Source organism: Microtus pennsylvanicus, chromosome 4, assembly GCF_037038515.1.
Source record: "Microtus pennsylvanicus isolate mMicPen1 chromosome 4, mMicPen1.hap1, whole genome shotgun sequence".
In the NCBI taxonomy this organism is placed as follows: Eukaryota; Metazoa; Chordata; class Mammalia; order Rodentia; family Cricetidae; genus Microtus; species Microtus pennsylvanicus.
This window is the reverse complement of record NC_134582.1, coordinates 114,734,270-114,749,330: the sequence shown is the minus strand read 5'-3', so window position 1 is coordinate 114,749,330 and position 15,061 is coordinate 114,734,270. Positions and strand designations below refer to the sequence as shown.

General features: G+C 41.5%; 1 protein-coding gene across 1 annotated transcript in view; it reads right to left on the bottom strand.

Annotated features, from left to right (window-relative positions):
* Ryr2 (ryanodine receptor 2) overlaps positions 1-15,061 on the bottom strand; it is a 566,260-nt gene that overhangs the window by 120,737 nt on the left and 430,462 nt on the right. The window contains exons 59-63 of the mRNA XM_075970222.1: positions 13,186-13,309; positions 12,243-12,358; positions 8,613-8,677; positions 5,846-5,967; positions 554-603 (exon numbers count right to left, since the gene is read on the bottom strand). Of these exons, the coding sequence (XP_075826337.1) occupies positions 554-603; positions 5,846-5,967; positions 8,613-8,677; positions 12,243-12,358; positions 13,186-13,309 (477 nt within the window). The remainder of the gene's footprint in view (positions 1-553; positions 604-5,845; positions 5,968-8,612; positions 8,678-12,242; positions 12,359-13,185; positions 13,310-15,061) is intronic.

Below are 15,061 nucleotides of genomic sequence, written 5' to 3'. Positions count from 1 at the left end.
TAGACCATCAGACACGTCCAGAAAAGGCTGGGGTGTGGAGAAGTGGTGCTAGAGAAGCCACTTTGACCAAGAAAAGCTCTTGGCTCTCTGATCCCATAATTACCAAGCTCCAAGGTTTGGAATTCAGGAGACAAATATATCTGTAGTCAGGAACATTAAAAATACAATGTAAAGTTCCAAATTTGGATTGATAGCAACTTATTTTTTAATCTTCCAGAGAGAGCTGAGCAAAAATCCAAGAGCCCGGTTTCCTTTTACCCTTGAAATAAAATATGGCAGAACTAGCCATTTTCATTCTTTTGCTTTTTTAATTAAATATGCTTCAGTTTTCAGTCATAAATTGGACTGGCTCAGGAAAAGACACATCCCTCCATTTTGCCATAGCTAATGTTACTTATATACATCCTTCAGGAACTTGTCTGGCCTATGATGGCCATGCATGCAGCCATGCAGTCATGCATCCATGCAACAAAGCAGCACACAACACAGTGCAAAATTAGCAAAGAAAAGCCCCTGATGGCCATGCTCAGAAATTTCCCAAGGGTCTCCTTACCAAACAGTGAGATCCTATGCCTGACAAGAACTCCAAGTTTGCAGAACAGGCTGAGGACAAAAGAAAAACAAAAGGAGAAAAGGGGAGGGGGGAGGGAGGTAGAAAAAAGACAGGGGGAAATTAAAAATAAATCAAATAAGACAAGAAGAAGAAAAGAAAGGAAACAAAACAGCTGACCTATGAGCAGGAAAAAAAGCAAACATGATGTCACGCAGAAAGGATCGATTCTCTGAGCGAAGTGTGGAATAAGATAGTAAAGAAAGAATTTCTGCGTATCTTAACAAACATGGTTAAAAAAGCACATATTATAAGTAAAGAAACAAAATAAAATAGAAAGCAAAGCTCATTAATACAGAAGCCATCTCTATAAACCTCACAAGGAACAGAACTACAGAAAAACCACATGGAAAAGAATTCAGTCTACCTAAACACACCTGGTTTTTATCACAGGCCTTATTTATTTACAAACAGAAGCATGGTGCTTTGGGCAGAAATGGTACTGTAAGTTTTAGTACTCCTTTACTGGGCAAATGTCTCTACTAAACATCGCTGGGCTCCCTATTTAGACTTCATGAAGTAGAAATGGAATCCGGACTGATTATCTGATGGCTGTCAAGAAATGATAAGTATGATGACCACAAGGCTTCTTTACAATGATGAACGAGTTGAGTGTCTTCCTTATTTCCCTACCTCGGGGTCCCAGGAAATCCACAGCCATTTTCAATGGGACAATTCAAGTAACCACAGTTTGTATTCCACAGTCTGCATGGCCACCTCCAAATATTACCCCTCAGTGAATATTCCAGAGCTATGAGAGCAGGTGTAGCCTCTGTCTCTTTGCCCATTCCTAGCCCCATGGCCTCCCAAGGGTCCCTCTTCTAAGGAAACTCTTTACTGATATTGATTGCTATACCTCACTTCTTTCTCACTGGCTCAGCTCAGACTGCACAGACCCCAAGACGCCTTTCCCAATGTCCATGCCTCCACTGACACTATCATCCCCACATGTCCCTGCCGATGCTCCCAGGAACCACCCGAGTTCCACCATGGCACTTAATCCAGCAGGTCCCAGCCTCCACTGTCTCCTATCTCTCTACTCTCTTCTGAGCCCTTCGGAGGAACAGCTCTTGTCCTAGTCCGCACTTCCTAGCATCCTTCCCCGGAAGATTGTGCGGGTCTACCTAATCTGGGTTCCCGCAGTGGGGTCAGCTGGCTCCTCACTGCCCAGGCTTTCTGGGAAAGCTCCTCTGGCCCCAGCACCACAAACCCTAGAGAGCAGACACACAGCAAATCAAGGGACTAAATCTCGAAAGGAGGAAGGAAGAGCCTCACCTTTGTGTGCTGACCTCTCTTACAGTAAATTTTGACCCGATGCTTTTGCATTTTTCATACCAACATGGATTAATTGGTTTTTAACAATATATTTGTTGATTCTTTTTTTTTTTTTTTTGAGACAAGGACAAGCTACACAGCTCAGGCTGACCTCAAACTACTCAGGGAGCCCAGGCCAGCATTGAACTCATAACAGCTTCTGTTCCTAAGTGCTGAGATTATAGGCAGGCACTACCACACTAAGCTGGATTCATTCATTTATTGAATAATTACATAGAGTATTTCATAGCTATCCCAAGAAAATGCTCATCTGCAAACATCTGTGAATGTTGGATTTGAGGACATCATTTATTAGAGCAAAATATTTAAAAAATAAAGATCTCTGTATGTAGCTCTTAGTTGTGAGATTTGATTCTATATTAATTTGCACTATAATTATATTTACTAATTTTTTTAGACAAAAGCAATCCTGACCAAGATCCCCCCATCTACTGAGCTTCACAGTAACTCCTAAGTACCCTCTTTTCAAAGACAGGCTTGTCTCTCTGTAGAGACTGACAGCACAAAAGGAACACACTGTCAGGTTGAATCCTCACTTGTATTAAAGGGCATTCATTACTACTCTCCAGCATCTGAGTGAAACATTGTGAGCTATTCCTGGGGCCACTGAATTTAAAACATTGACTGTATGTGAACACGGATATTCCTGGTGGATCAACACCTAGGCTGTTTTGGCTTTTTTGGAAACACAACAATTTTGTGCCTCCTTCCACTAGACTGTGTTCACTAAATAGGCCAGAAAATGGTCATTCTTCCCCGTCACACTGCTCCCTAACCACATATCACCAGGGACAGAAACAGACATCGAAGGCTAACTCCTCCAGGAAGGTAAATGTCCCCTTTTATGCCATCTATTTTGGGGACAGAATTTCTGGGCAAACTAGGACTTGTGCTTGTTATAAACTAAAACTATTGCCTTGACTCTGCTGTCCCAAATATTAGTCTTTGCAGACATGATGATCCTGACTTTAGAAACAACAAGTGCTTAGGAAAAAATTTTGAGTGCTAGGAATGAGTATAGAAAGTGTCTCACAGAATCATTGGTTAATAACTAGGGAGAAACTAACTCTGACAAAGGAAACCACTGCTAGGAATAACCGTTAAATGTAATTTCAACCAGTATTACAGCACAAACAATGCATTTCAATGTATCCTTGGCTAGTCTTCACAGCAAGGTCAGGGTTTAGCACTTTCTCTACTTGATATCTTTGTGTGTATGAGTGTGGGTGTCTACCTGCCTGCCTGCTACCTGTCTGTCCGTCTGTGTATGCATGTGCACACACAGACACACAGACACACAAATACACATAAAAGTATAAGTGCTGGCAGAGGACAGAAGAAGGCATGGATCCTGGAGACAGAGTTACAAGTGATTGTGAGCCACTTAATGTGGGTTCTGGGAACCAAACCAGCTCCTCTGCAAGAGTATGCATGTTTGTAACCACTAAGCCTTCTCTTCAGTCAGTCCACTGATCTTTTTGATTGTTCATTTTATCTACTTAGGTCGTAATATTTAACTCAACTGGTAAAAACTCAAACATCTGAAAAGCTCAGGTATTTCATCCCTGCGTCTAAAGTAAATTAGTTGCTTGTATGTTACTGTCTTGGTGTCTGCTATTGGCTGTTTTTAAACATATTCAGATCATCAGATATTTTTTGTTCTCATTGTTAGAACATCTAAAATGGAACAAATTAACTATAATATACTGTGCAAAGAAGACAGCTGTTAAAATTATGCTGATTTCTTATTTGTACTATATAAGAAAAAGTAGGTACTTCGACAAGTTGGATTAATAATATTTTCAATGCATTTTATTAGGGTCATTTCCCTAAGTTAGATATCTCTAGCCATCATAATTTTTAACTGCATAGTGTATTTCATCTATCTATATACCCTAATTTATCATTCCCTTATCTATTGGTTTAGGTATGAATTTCTCCCTCTAAGATTCACTTCCCATGAGAGACACTGAAGCACCACCATGACATGATTTACTTCTACTCTGGTTCCACTTGCATGTGTGTGTGTGCGGAGGTTTTTCAAAGGCATATGTGTTTCTTTTCTGGGAATGCTAATGGGAAAAGTAAATTTTACCAATCCTCTTTCTACCAGGTGCTATTAAATGGAAGGTGGCATCACTGGAAACACTACAGTATTATTCATTAGCAAGAGCTGTCTGGTGGCCTTCTAGGGCCTCACAACTTCATCACTTGGTGGCAGCACTGGAGCTAACTTTTCTCTAAGGGATACAAGACTGGTTACAGACAATAGGCTAATTTACTTCAGAGGTACATAGGCCTAGGTTTTTTTCCCCAGCTTTATTTAAGTATAATCAGCAAGTACAAATTATGTGTAGTAAGAATACACAACTTAGTGTTTTGGCATCTGTGTGTATAGGCAATTGACATTCCCATGAGTAAAGCTGACACTGACTAAAAATAAAGACTGAAATTGAGGGGGGAAATTTAATTTGTTTTGGATTATTTGTGTGTTTTCATTGCTTTCTCTCAATGTACTTTGTCTTGGTTTACATTCATTAAGTAATATTTAAATTACCAACACCCTTGGAGAACAAAACTTCTATTACAAACAACGAAGTGACCCCAGAAGAAGCAGGGGATTCAGGGTTCATCATGTTTCATGGGGTCTGGGTGCCTGTGGGTTTTCTAGTTGATTGTGTGTTTTCCCAGTCCACAAGGACATGAACCCAGAGACATGGATGAGCGCCTATGAGGAATTCTACAAGGCTATATTTTCCTTTCAAGGGAATTCAGGGAAGAAGGTTCACACACCCAAATTAGAAGGGGTGTGGTCTCACAGTGGGATGTGACCCTGCATCTCCGCCCAGCCTGCTGTGCTCTCCAGTGTGTTTTATCAACCTCACAGATTGGTATTTAAGGAGGTGAGACAGAAAGAGACAAAGACAGAGATAGAGAGAGAAGCAGAGAGACAGAAAGTGAGAGAGAGGGAGGGAAGGAGAATGGTGGCAGTGTGTAATCAGGGAAATAGATAATAAAAGTTCAATGAGCTGGCTCCACCCTCTCACATTATTCAAGCCTGGAGTCTCATTCCCCTCCACCACTGCTGGTGTCCCATTCAGTTACATCTTACTCTGCCTAGGCCATGATCATCCCACACAGCAGGAGATTCAAGGCCAAGAGAAGAGTTCTTCATATAGTTTACTCTCTTTTACAGAAATATTGCTCAGATACATTCTCAATGCTTGGGCTGGTTGTGAGCAATGGGGTGCCAGAGATTTTCATGGTTGCTAATCTCCATGTAGACTGAGAGATAACAGCATTTTAGGAAAACACACCCCAGAAACAAAGTAGAATCTCATGTGAAAAAAAAAAATCTCTAAAGAAGATATGGTTTTAACAAATAAGGCACAAGAGAACACCAGAAAGATTTGTTCTGTTTTTCACTCCACTATCATGATAGCAACGACTTAGTTTAAATTTTTGAAAAACTAACAGTGTCTAAGTAGGGCATTACCTTCTTTAAAACGTGAAAGCTGTCAAAAACAGATCGCCAAGAAAAAAATCAAAGAAACTAATGTTCAAAGCATAATTATTTCATAAATACCATTATGGAGATTCTTCCCCAGTCTTCTTGGAGATCCTGTCATTTTGAGTTGTTTAATACTGATGGGATGGAGACAGTACCCTTACATAATCTGCCTTGAAAGGTGTTTTGTTTCTTCTGTTACTGTTCCCTTTTTAAGAAGCAGATCTGTGTCTAACACACACAAATGTTAATGTGCAGGACCTCTCCACACCTAGCATGAGACTCAGGGGAGGAGACTCTCCTCCCAGCCCTGCTCAAGGTCCTGGGGTTCTCTGACCTAAACACAAACACGAAGAAATGAACTAGAAAGCTTTGCGGCCATAGCTCTGTACCTCGTCACCATCTCCTTCTCTTTGTTGGATGCGTGTCCTCCAGTGCAGAGAGGCCTGCTTGCTGCGGACAAGAAGTACAGGCGGTGGTTTTTGAAATACTGATCAATTAACGGAAGAACGACCTGAAAGAGAGGAAGAGAAAACAGATCTACAGAATGGACTACTGGGGGTGGGGACAAGTGCTCAGAGCCTATGGAGATCTGTGCCTGTATAATACTGCGCCCATACTGATTCGCTTCTGTCATCTCCAGCTCAAGTGTGTGTACGTATATACATGTGTACATGCTTATATGCATGTGTGTGAGTATGGGCGGAGCAGAGTAGGATTGCTGGGATTTAATTATGAAGAACATAGCAATTTTGAACAGTTCAGAATTAGTCTCCTATTTTCTCAAAATGATATGCACTTGCTAGAGTTTGTACAATATAGTTCCATGACCAAAAGGCTCTCAAATTCCCAGGATTACCACACATCAAGATGCCATTATATGTGAGACCTCCACGGGGGTAGTATCATGCTGTTTGTCCTACTGCATACTGTGTGTGGTAATCACCTTCATTTTTGCTTTGTAGATGTTAAATGAAAAATGAAATAGGAGACCCATTCAAAACTACACTGCTGCCTGCTTCCCGCACAATGTACATGGTATCTACCCTTTCTCAAAGTCAAAGTCCCTGTTGTGTTCAGATTTAGCTCCACTGACCTGGGCTGGCTCTTCCTCCTGCTCTGTGTACTTATGCACGCATCTTGGCACACACAATTTCCTCCCTGTGAATGGCACTTCTGACTCCCCATTGGCAGACCTTGCTCAGATGTGCTCCATTGGGTAGGCAGACCTTTTCTGATCTCCTCACTAGAGAAAAATCTTTTATTCTCTACCCCTCTAAGGCTTTAATTTTAGACAGAACTCTTTGTCTCTATCTCCCTGTCTCTCTCTCTTCTCTCAAAGCTATTTAGGCAAAAGATCACAAGAAACAGAGTTGGAATTTCAGATCCATATTGTCATTTTTCTGACCTCTCGAATTGTCTGCTACTCTATTTGCTGGGTATAGTGTTTTTTTCCTACCCTGTAGTATAAAATAGTTATACTGAATGACTTAAATACACAATTTTATGACTCTCTTGAAAGTCATAATAGAGTCTGAATATACTGACTGGCAGATTTAGGTACTTGATCAAAATAGAAAATGAAATTAAGCCACATTAAACATCTACAAGCAAAAACTAGGGGTGCTGGGTAGGTAGACAATTTAAAGGTATATTAGTATCATGAATACATATTATTTCTGATAATTGGGTGTCAAGAGGGGATTATAATCATGTATTGGCTGGAACTGACTGGTCTATATATCTACCAACAATCTACTTCTCTATCTGTTATCTGTCAATCTATCTTTGATCTATTTATCACTAACAATAGGCACCCTGGCATAAACCGTATGTTTAGATGACTGAACTAAACTCTGAGTTCTATAGTGAGTAGAAAGAAAAGACAAGAGACCCAACAAAAGGTGTAAGTCTGGAAACATAGCTGAAGGCAGATATTAATCATTTAAAAAGCATGCCATCTGAAAATCTACCAAACGTGTTTATAGAAAATGATCTGAAACCTCACCAATGCCAGTGATTGGAAGAAAACCGTCAGTAGCAGTGGGCCTTCAGCTTACCTGCAAGATGTTGTTAAGAGGCACATGCACCCAAGGGACACTAATGGATCTGTGACAATCCCCAGGCCACTCTACTGCCTGACACAGCCAAGGAAGCAAATAAGCCAGTGGCGGGGTGCACTGTTTTTAATCTCCACCACTCCTTGACTGAAGGAAGGGCTGAATTTCTCCGTTAATGGAGAACCCTTTGTACTCCTCCTATGAGTGGTTTATCCTCTAAATCTCAGCTGTGGAGGAACAAGACTGAGCTCCCGCAACAAAGAATTTACGGTCAAAGCCATACACTCATTCATACGCCATTAAGCTTATTAGCTAACAGAAAAATGTACAAAATGTTAAGAAACTGGGTCACTACTTCTACTTCACACAAGAGAGCCGTAATAATTAGAGCGTGGATGTGGGGGGCCTAACTAAGTGTAGGCCCATATTTCTATATGCTGTGGCAGCCAGGCCCTGAAGCCATAGGTCCACCTGAGGTGGTCACATAGACCTGCAGACAGGCTGTCACTGCCTCACAATAGCCAGGATGTGCTGCTCCTTTCTCTTTTGTTACAAATGTAGATCACCTGGGGAGAGGTGTTTGCAGAAGCTGATAACTTAGTTGCAGGTGCTTTCCCTAGCTGTGCATTCCAAGGAAAGAATATTAATGAGGTATCCACCTTGGTTGACCAGGGGATTAAGAGATGTTTGATATAAAAAATGCGAGTAGATCTTCAGGATGGAGAGAAGCCTGAGATGCCCTTCTGTGATGATGGTATAAGCTGTGTCTGGTTATTTCTTGTGCCTCCGTCCCGGTCGAGTTAGGAAAAATAGTTTTCTATGTCTGGGCCCACGGGCCCTGACAACTAAGTCATGTGAGGAACAGAACGCGGTGGGGAGAGCGGTGGGGAGAACTGAGCGAGTGTAAGGTAAGTGCTGGCCAAGGACCCCACAGGCCGGCCCCTCTCGCATGAGTCATGCAGGTCTTTCTTGCAGCCAGAGAGTGTGCACTAGTAGTGAGAGCAGCATTTACAGTAAGTGTGTGCTAAAAGGGAGTGAGGATGTGATAGGTCCATTCAGTCAACACTGAAGCTGAAACAAGACGTGTCATATACTGTACTTTGGCAAAGAACTTGATTTCTTGCTCGTACGGGAAATGTTCTCCTTTGCTTCTGCTGCCGCCATCTGTAGACAGGAGAGAGATTTCAGGTCCACGTTGAGCGACCAACATTTTAAGAAATTCATACAAAACGCATAGCTTAAAATGTCTTCCTAAAGGTATCAGCCCACCAAACTGAAAAGGGAGGTGTTAAGACTAACTTCAGCACGGTGATGAAAAATACAACTTAAAAAAAAAAAAACCAATCAGGTCCAAATTAGGCAGCTACTAATGCCCAACTCATAATGACATGACAGTTATGAGCACAATCACACCATGGACATCTGTGCTGGCTACTGTTAACTGTCCACTTGACACAGCCAGGGGTCCCTGAGAAGGCAGTGTCAACTGAAGAATGATCTACTTCAAGATGGCCTGTGAGAGCACCTGTGGAGGACTGTTTGAATGGTTCATTGATGTCAGAGGGCACAGCCCACTTGGATAGCACCGTGCTGTAGGCAGGTGGTCCTAGGTTGCATAGCCAAGCTGACTGAGTATAAACCTGCCTGCCAGCCAGAAAACACCATTTCCCAGGGTTACTGCATATTTATTTGGCCATGAAGCAAATTTCCTTATTGGAGGCAGTGCTGTATAGATTAGCAAGTCTGTCTTCAATTTCCTGCCTTGACCTTCCACAGGGACGTTCTGTGGCTTGGAATTCAAAGCTATAATGAATCCTTTCCTCACCTAAGTTGTTGGCCAGTGTACCTGTCATAATAACAGAAACAAAACGAGACGACTATATTATAGATTTGTTGGTAGGAATTAGGAAATCAAAAGGCCACATCTTCTAGGACGCGCCGCAGTGAGAACAGTGAGAACAGTCTTAGTTAGGTTTTACGCTAATCCATGATAGAGGTGGGCATGAATGCTAAGGCTTCTGATGTTTTCAGTTACTTTTCATGAAGCTTTAAAACTAGCATGAAAATAACAGATTCCATCATAGCACTTCTGCACCCTAGACTTTGTTCTCATTTTTGCCCTCCCATTCCTCCTCCCCTCCCTCCTTATAGGCCCATTTCACTGTTATTTCCCACTTTTGCATCTATCAACTCTGAAGCTACAGGCCACTTGGTCCAGGAATGAGTAAGAGAAAAACAATGTTACTACTCAGCTGCAAAATTAGGATCCTGCTAACTAGTGCGCTAAACTACGCCAAAAAGGATTTTTTTTTTTTTTCGAGACAGGGTTTCTCTGTAGCTTTGGAGCCTGTCCTGGAACTAGCTCTTGTAGACCAGACTGGTCTCGAACTCACAGAGATCCGTCTGCCTCTGCCTCCCAAGTGCTGGGACAAAAAGGATTTTTTATGTGAGGCAAAACCACTCCTGGTTTACCCAAGGTTTACAGAAAGATACAAAGCTAGAAACTGATTGGCCTTGGCACACTGGCTTTGAAAACAGTCTCCATTGTCTCCCTCTTGCATAAGGAAATGGCCTGTACATATATACACAGAAGAGGTAATAACAATCTACAACAACCCTGTCAATATGCAGAACTTCGTACGACACGGAAAGGTTCAGAGTTGAACATGAGCATCCAGATTTTGTAAGACTCAAACTGGCTTGTACCAGGGGAAAAGCTTTGCAATTAAAAAATAGGGATGATGCTTCAATATGGAAGCTGGAATGTGGCTTAGTGGTAAAGCTTTAACATGCTTTCAGCCCTTAGCATGACTGGTACCAGGTTACAGGCACCATTCTGACCTTAAAACCCAGCATGTAGTCCTCAACGCCTACCAAAATGGGTCAAAGATATAGTCCATACTTCCAGGAAAGTACCTAAGTGAAATATCCCTAAATATACTAACTAGCTTTGCTTTTGGACATTATAGTTCCACTTCTTACTAACTGAAGTGTGCCAACCACGTTATGGTTTTTGTGTATAAAAGTAAATGATCTGTAAGGCTTAGGGCTGCATGGTTTGGGCAGCCACCATCTGGCAATAAAGGTTTTCTTTCTAGCTTTTTTTTTTTAAAAAAAAAAAAAGGAAAGAAATAGGGATGATGATAATAAATCTTAGGTACAAATTCAGTTTAATTTTCATGGAAGACTGCTGTGGGACAATAGTCTTTTATCCTGTTGTTTGTATTATTTTTTAATAAAATGCTGGTTGGCCTAGTAGCTCAGGCTTTTACTATTAACTAATTCTTACATCTTATATTAGCCTATCAATTGTGTCTATGTTAGGCACATGGCTCGGTACCTTACTTGGCAAGGCAGTCACATCTTGCTTCTTCTGCATCTGGGTGGTAACTATTCTGAAACTTCCCTCTTCCCAGAATTCTCATTGCTCTACCTATACTTCCTGCCTGACTATTGACCAATCAGTTTATAACTAATGTAGACCTCTGTGTGATTCTTTGGGACTTAATGGCTGTAGGATCGGGTGGGACAGAAAACCCCAGTCAACAGAAGACATGATACTCTATGACATCAGAACAAGAAAAAGAATATGTTTTTTTGCTTGGTTGTTTTTTATTTTTGTTTGTTTGTTTGTTTTACACTTGAATTTTTCCCCTGGTCCTGGGGATAGAACAAAGAACCCAATACATACTTAGCACATGCCCTACCAGTAGGCAGCATCTCCAGCCCTTTGTCCTTTTTGTACATTGAGGCAGCAGCTCAGTAAATTACCTAGGCTGGCCTTGACCTCTGTAGTTCAGATAAACCTTGAACTTGTAATCTTGCTGCCTCAACTTCCCATGTAGCTGGTATTACAGGGCAGGTACCTCTAGTATCTTAGCTTGCAAAAGTTTTTATAAGGGACTTTCTTGTGTAAAATATATCAAGATGGCTTTGGGCACAACCAAAGTACCAAATATTTCAAGAAGCATAAGAAATACCCTTTTTACATTAAACATGTTAACAAAATATGAATAGGTTTGGAGAGAATAGAACCATACCAGCAGAAATGAAATGGGAATAGATATAAAGAGAGAGAGGGAATATAAAGGGGAGACGCTAATGTTTCTTTGAGGGTTCCCCTATCTCAAAATCTTCTCTACCTCTGTAAAATAACTCTGCAATGGCACAGAAAGGCCCCTTGATGAAACTCTCATCACAGAGTATTCAAATTTTCAGTAGGAAAATGCTGTTCTTAGCCAGGTATGATAACATAAGCCTTGATAATTCCATCACTCAGGAGGCAGAGGTAGATAGATCTCTGTGAATCCAAAACTGGCCTCATTGATATAACAAGTTCAGGGCCAACCAGGGCTAACTACATAGTGAGATCCTACTGCAAAAGCAAGACAAATAAATACCAAGAGGTTCAAAATGTGGACAATCTTTATACTGGTCATCTCACTGCTGATGACTTTTGATTCAGAAAAAAAAGGTGCCAGAAGGTGATTACAAACTTACAATAGGGAAGTATTAGAATAACCAAACTTTTGTCAGAGTGTGAGAAATCCATGTACTCTCATATATGGATATTTTCAAGTTTTTAAATTCAATCCACTCTCCAAAATCTTGGTTACTGGCTGTTATGCGCTCCTTTGTACCGAGATGGATGTGATGTGGGCACACCCTGATGCTGCACACACTAGGAATGGCAAAGGCTGGATGATGAGCAGCAAGAGCAGCTACTTACCAAACTCCAGGATGTACTGATGAGCCTCGTCCACATAGCGGATCAGCTGCTGCAGGAAACTATAGGCAAATCGCTTCTCAATGGAAGGTGTGTCCAGATCCAGGTCCTTGAACCCTCTGCAACAACAAAAATAAACACATAAGCATGTATACATGTATATACATGATCTATCAGAAGGTATTTTAAAAACTACGCATAAAATTGAAGGTAACATAATATTTTTATTGCTAATCACAAAGAAAGTTTACCTATAAGGAATATTTTGCATAAAATACAAAACTAAAATGAATCATTCCAATACCACTTGTTAAAATATTGCATTTATGCAAATAAGGTATGGGTCTTTTTCCTTTTGCTTATAGACTTTGCTGAAATGATGGAAGGTGACAAATGAAAACAGCTAAGGGCACTGCGGTCTCTGGCATGAGCTGGGGTAACCGTCCACTTGACACAACCTAGAGTCACTTAGGAAAAGAGTCTCAATGGGGGATTGTCTAGACCCGGTTGGCCTGTGGGCAAGTCTGTGGGGAGACTGCCTTGGTTGCCCTAAATTGCTGTGGGAAGAATAACCCTGAAAGTGGATGGCTTCGTTCCATGTTTGGGGGACCTGCATTATGGAAAGGGAGAGAAAGCTTGCTAAGCACTAACTGTGTGTGCTCTCCTTTTTCTCTGCTCTTGACAGCGATGTGACCAACAGCTTCAGCCTCCTGCCATTGTGACTTTGCTAAAGACAGCCTGCCACCCAGAAGTGTGAGATCAAATCAACCCTTTCTCCTCTAAGCTGTTTTTGGTCAGGTGCTCTACGACAGCCACCAAAGGGAAGCTGAGATGTGTATTCTGAATGCATCATCTAGTGGCCCCAAGGTTTAGTCAGGTCACTGAGTTCATCTTTAGTTGGAATCCCAATGAACATTTGGAAATCATGAGATGGGTGTCCACTTGCCTGGATACAGCATAACCACTGATCTGCAGGAACTTGAAGATATCCTGAGCCTTCTCTCTGTCCTTGGCTTTCTCTTTGGCTGTCAGTGTGTCATAGGGCACCAACAGGGGATGGTTTCCTCCTCCTAAGAGAATGGCAAAAAAAAAAAAAAAAACATGCACCATATACTCTGAGATTACACCCAGACAATGGTACATGGGTCTTCTAACAGGCATTTCAAACCTGAAAATACTTATGTATTTATATATGCAATACTGAGTACTGGTTTCATGTGCTGTCACATTGGAACAAAAAGAGTCAAAGGCATTCTATATTCAGATGGAACTTAAATATGAGGAGTGGTAATAGACAATAAAGCAGGCATGGCTGAGTGGAGAGATATTAAGACAAGCACCAGGGTGATGCTTCATTCCTCTGTCCCGAGGAGAGAAGAAAAGAAAAATCTCCTCAATAAGGAATTCTTGTGGTACCTTCAAGATCACAGTATGCATATAAATATACAACACACACAAACAGACACAGACACACATTCAAAAACATGTAGGCTTGCTAAGTTAAAACTTGATGACTATTAAGTATCTAATATTTGAAAATTAAAAGCTTTTAACCAGTGGCTTCTAGCAAGAGCCTGGATATACTACATGTTTAGAACTTGTGGAAAAAAAATTATGATAATCAGCCAGATATGGAGAACATGTTAAGTCTGGAGCGTAGCCCCAGACTCCAAATCCCAGCATGCCAGGTCCTGACCCATCCCTGGGGGAGGGTCAGAACTACTCCCACAGGGTATTTAAGTGGGCTCCCAGAGGAAAAACACGTGGTTCCAGGTTTGCATGTGCTCCCTGCTTTCCTGTCTCCTCGCCATGCACTTGGCCGTCTGAGAGCACTGTGTTTAATAGAACGATGGGCATTTGACCTAATTGGATTTCTTTGAGCCGGTGGAGCCGCCCCCTTAGGATTTTTTTTCCTAACAGTACACACCCATAATTCCAGCCCCTGGAGGTGGTGTCAGGAGGATCGGGAGTTAGATGTCATCCTTAGCTATGTATCAAGTTCAATGCCACCCTGGGCTACATGAGATTTTTGTCTCAAAAGCAAAATAAGAGAACTCATAAGAAGGGGCAAGAGAAAATCTAAATAGCAGTATGACTCTGAGGAATCCATTTTGCTCTTCCATCCCTCATTTTTCCCCCACTGATCATGTAGGTGTGAGTGTGTTATGTAGGGAAACCAGAGATTGCTGAAAGAATATGCAGGAGTTCCCAGGATGCTACCCAAAATATGCCAGTACTCACTCCGACTTGTGAACTTGTTCATATGGGAAGGGAAAGAAGGCTCAACCCTTGTCTCCAGGGCAGAGCATCGCAGCGCAAAATATTCCAAGTGATGATGAAAGTGGATAAGAGATAAACATAGTCCTAAACCCTTGTCATTGATGTTGGCAAACGGGTAATAACTGCCAGACTTAACTCCTCTGTTTCTATTCATTTTGTTTTCTTTACTCTACCTCATCATTAGCACGTTTGTGGGATTAACCCAAGATGTCCTGTATGCTAGGAAGTCCTGAGCTATATTCCCAGTCTTCACTCGTATTTCTCTTAATGAGACACATTTCTATTGTGGCCTTTTATTCTCCCTTAAACTTTCATACACTCCTCAAGTGCACACAAAGATTACCAAATGTAGGAGGAGGCTGCGTGTTGGTTCCCATCTGTTGAGACCCAAAATAGTCACACAGAAGTTGTATTAATTAAATCACTGCTTGGCCCATTAGCCCTAGCTTCTTATTGGCTAATTCATAGATATTAATTTAACCCATTTCCATTAATCTCTGTATCGCCACATGGCTGTGGCTTACTGGCTAAAGTTCCTGTGT